Source organism: Psammomys obesus, unplaced genomic scaffold (assembly GCF_907164565.1).
Source record: "Psammomys obesus unplaced genomic scaffold, mPsaObe1.curated_primary_1811, whole genome shotgun sequence".
Classification (NCBI taxonomy): Eukaryota; Metazoa; Chordata; class Mammalia; order Rodentia; family Muridae; genus Psammomys; species Psammomys obesus.
Genome location: NW_026596054.1, coordinates 1,927 through 5,873, shown reverse-complemented (window position 1 = coordinate 5,873; position 3,947 = coordinate 1,927). Strand labels below are relative to the sequence as shown.

The 3,947-nt window shown below is 43.1% G+C and overlaps 1 protein-coding gene across 1 annotated transcript in view; it reads right to left on the bottom strand.

Moving 5' to 3' along the window:
- Positions 1 to 481: 481 nt before the first annotated feature.
- LOC129689222 (disintegrin and metalloproteinase domain-containing protein 25-like) overlaps positions 482 to 3,947 on the bottom strand; it is a gene marked incomplete at its 3' end in the record, with an annotated part of 5,353 nt that continues 1,887 nt past the window's right edge. The window contains exon 2 of the mRNA XM_055624354.1: positions 482 to 674. Coding sequence (XP_055480329.1) covers positions 482 to 674 — 193 coding nt within the window. The remainder of the gene's footprint in view (positions 675 to 3,947) is intronic.

Below are 3,947 nucleotides of genomic sequence, written 5' to 3'. Positions count from 1 at the left end.
TGTGTGTGTGCATATGTACATGTATGTAAACATATAATGTAACATATGTGTGCATATACATATGTATGTGTATATGTATGTATACATATGTTCATATAATTTGTGTGTATATGTGTATATGTACAATTATACATATATGTTTGCTTGTTTGTGTATATGTTTACAGATTTATACTGCAATTTACAATGCCACTAGAACAAACAAATATTCAATGGAGAGGTGGGAAAGATAAAGAAATGAAGAGATGAATGAGCAGTGGAGAGGTAGATCTGAGGCCATCATGATGTCTTGGTCTCTGCTACCACTGAGGGCTACATCTGGGTGCATCGTCTGGCTAAGATCTGTGTTGATGTCTGAGGCCTGGGATACTCCTGAAGGCCATGCTGAGTGCCACGGTTTGTGCTGCAGCCTGAGACCATGTTGATGGCCTCAGACATTGCTGTCAATGGGGCCTTATTGATGTGGTAGTCTATGCTGATACCTGGCACAATAGTGAGGTCCAGATCCATGCTTGCTGCCTTGGGCCATGTCTGCATCTGTGTTCCTACGGCAGCTGAGGTCTGTGTCTATGTCCCTGGGCCTGTTTCCACAGGAGACCATGTGCTGCTGCCAAGGGCTGGAGCTGTCTGTGGCCCATTCGGCAGGGGAGGCTGGGATGAGGTCTGTGGTCTGTACTGCCACAAAAGACCATGGTGAGGTCAGTGGCATGTTCGTGGTCCATGGTGTGGTCAGAAACCTTCTGTAAGTCCATTATGCATGCTCCCACTGACAGTGAAGGGCAAAAAGATACTTTGCATGGTATTTGTGACTGCAGAGTCAGAGAAAGGAGGACATGGAAGGCTTCTGTGACAACTGCTACTCACCCCACCCACTGAAGACAGCAATGACCTAGACAGAAAGTCATAGAAGAGAACTATTAAAACTTGTGATAAAGATGCTAAGGTGTAGCCATCTGGAATTAATGCCTTCTGGTGGGGGCGTAGCTCTTTTTGGTCTATGGCAAATCTTTGTCTTAAGTACATTTTCCTTCCTACCTCCCCAGTATTATCCCAAAATATGTTATAATAAACTCAATTCACATAGATGAAAGAACCATGAACAGAATAAATGTCTTTTGATCCCAAAGCTAAGCAGTGTTGGGTTTGGTTAGTACTTGGGTGGATCCTTAATCCACAAGAGCAACATGCCACTACATTCTTTCCTAGGCCCTATCAATTAGATAGATAATAAAGAAAATAAAGTGAATTTGGTGAGGTATTCAAACCGTAATAAAGTGTATTTGTGTGCAGATACTTGGATGAACACAACCAGTTAATCTCCAGGTGGATCCACCAGCGTGTTACTCTATTTCCTCTGTTAGAGAAACACACCAAAGAGCTGATGCCCCAACAAAGTCATAAATGATCAAGGTCAGATTTGAGTTTCAGTCCATCTTAGACTAGCTCTCCATCTTAGGGTTTTGTTGCTATGAATAGACACCATGGCCATGGCAAGTCGTGTAAAGGAAACCATTTAATTGGGGCTGGCTTACACTTTCAGAGGCTTAGTCCACTATCATCATCATGGAGGGAGGGGTGCTTGGCAAAATGCAGGCATGCATAGTGCTGGAGAAGGATCTGAGAGTTCTACATCTTGATCCGATCTGAAGGCAGCATCAGGAGACTGTGTGTATCACTGGGCATAGACTGAGTATAGAAGACCTCAAAGCCCACAACAAGGTGTGGCCCACAACAAGGTGTGGACTTGTTGAACAAACTCCACACCTACTCCAACAAAGCAACACCTCCTAATAAAACCCCTCCCCATGGGCCAAGAATTCAAACTTACGAATCTATGGGGGCCACACCTATTCAAACCAGGATCGTCTCCTTCACGCGTTTGCTTCAATGTTCATATGTGGGCGTGCAGACTTTCATTCTGAGAGTAGATAACTATGTGACCTCGGGTTTGAAGGTCTGTGAGGACAAATATCTATCATCTAAAGGGACTCAGTCTAAATGTTCTTGACAAATTCAAGTACAAACTCATTGAAGAATCCTAACAAACACACAGTGCAGAACTGAGACACGCTTCCTTCATGTCGCATGTTGACCTGCAGTGTGATTCATGAAAATATAGAATTCAGAAATTTCACCTTCGCCCAGAAGGTCCAATAAACCTCTCAAATTATCAATTTTTTAACTTGGGGATGATTATTCAGGATGATAATGATAATCATGACAACTAATAATGGTCTCTTCTTGAGTATGGTGTGTGTCACAGTAAGAGTCCTGGGCTTCCCCTGCTGTTCAGTGGAGATCCTCAGCCTGACTGTCCCAAACACCCATCCTCAAGTCCTGTGGCTCACCAAGGAGGTGCTGCTGAACAAAGGCAGGCTCTGCTTGTGTGCTCATTTCAGATTGGACTCAGTGTTTGACATTTCTACTCAACTCAGATTTTTCTCAATTTTTGACATTTCTATTGCTGTTGATCTGCTCACCCAGTCAGTGATCTGCTCTTTATCATATGTTTTTTTTTTCATAATTGAGGACCGTGGTGTTACTTCCATAGGAAATATGACAGTGATTCCTCATTATATTGGACACATAATTGGACACATTTCGATTTTCTAGATTTTATTTTAATGTATGTGCATTATGTGCATTAATGTATGTGCATGTATGTGGTGTCAGAATATGCATGTTTGTATGTGAACATATGCAATTGGTGGAAGTGTACATGCATGTTGGAGCATGTTCATGAGGAGGCATCTTCTAGTGGAATCCTCAGAAACTCTGTCTACCTCCTGGAAGATATGGACTCTTTGTTTGTTTGTTTGGTTGGCTGGTTTTAGGGGACAGTTTACCTGTGTAGCCTTGGCTATCTTGAACTTACATTCTGCCTCCCAGATTGTGGGATTACAGTCATGTACCACCACGCCTGCCATGTTTGACAAAAACTCTTGATGACCCAGAGTTCACAAGTTAGAATAGACTAGCTGCTGAGTGAACCCAGGAGTCTGCCCATTTCTGCCTTCTGAGAAATAGTGTTACAATCACCCAGGAAGCACAACTCCTGGCCTTGACCATGGATTCTAGAGAATTCAGGTTCCAGGCTTGTGTGGCAGGCACCCTAGTCATAGAGTGAGCCCCAGAACCCTGCATCCACTACTACAAACTCAAGTGTAAAGAAGTTGAATTGCTTTTGATAGCACCTTCCGTTTAGAACCCTTAAGAAATTCTACTTCAGTACAAGGAAAAACCCAAGGTAGTAAAATGAACAAGTGGAAATTTAAAAATCTTCTGATGTGTGTGACCCCTTCCTGTGTTCCCTGTTGTACTAAGGTATGTTCTATGTCTCTCAGCATCCACACATGAAATAATATGTTCTTGAGATACCCACACATTGCCAATTGCATGGTACAGTTTTCACCTCCTGACTGGGGGTCACCATGAGAACACTGAGGATATTCAGCTCAGAGTTTAGAAGTTAGTTCCCTGGTTGTGGGATGCCAATGGCTGAGGAGGGCTTTGGTACCTTTCTGTTGGGACTTTTGTGACTTGACTCAGGGAAGGCTCAAAGACCCTGGACTCAGCATTCAGGAGGTTGGTTGCTTGGCAATTGTTTTGTATCTCTTGGGGTGACAGTGCTGTACTTTGGGAAGCTGGTAGAAACACTGTCTATTCTATGAGCTGCTGTCACTACAAACATACAGACACTCATTAGACAATTGAGTGGGGTAGGCAGAAGTTGCAAGGACACCAATTATCTACTGCTGTAGACCCATGGTTGTACAGGTTTAATGAATAAGTGCTTGTCCAATGTGACAAATGCAACGCTTTGTGTGGAGACACACGTGATATAAGTCACATCCTGTAGACAAGTTCTAAATGAAGGCATCAGATTCCATCCCAGGTAGAATGCCCACTGAGGAAACATGGACAGGAACTTTAATTGAACAGTTTCCC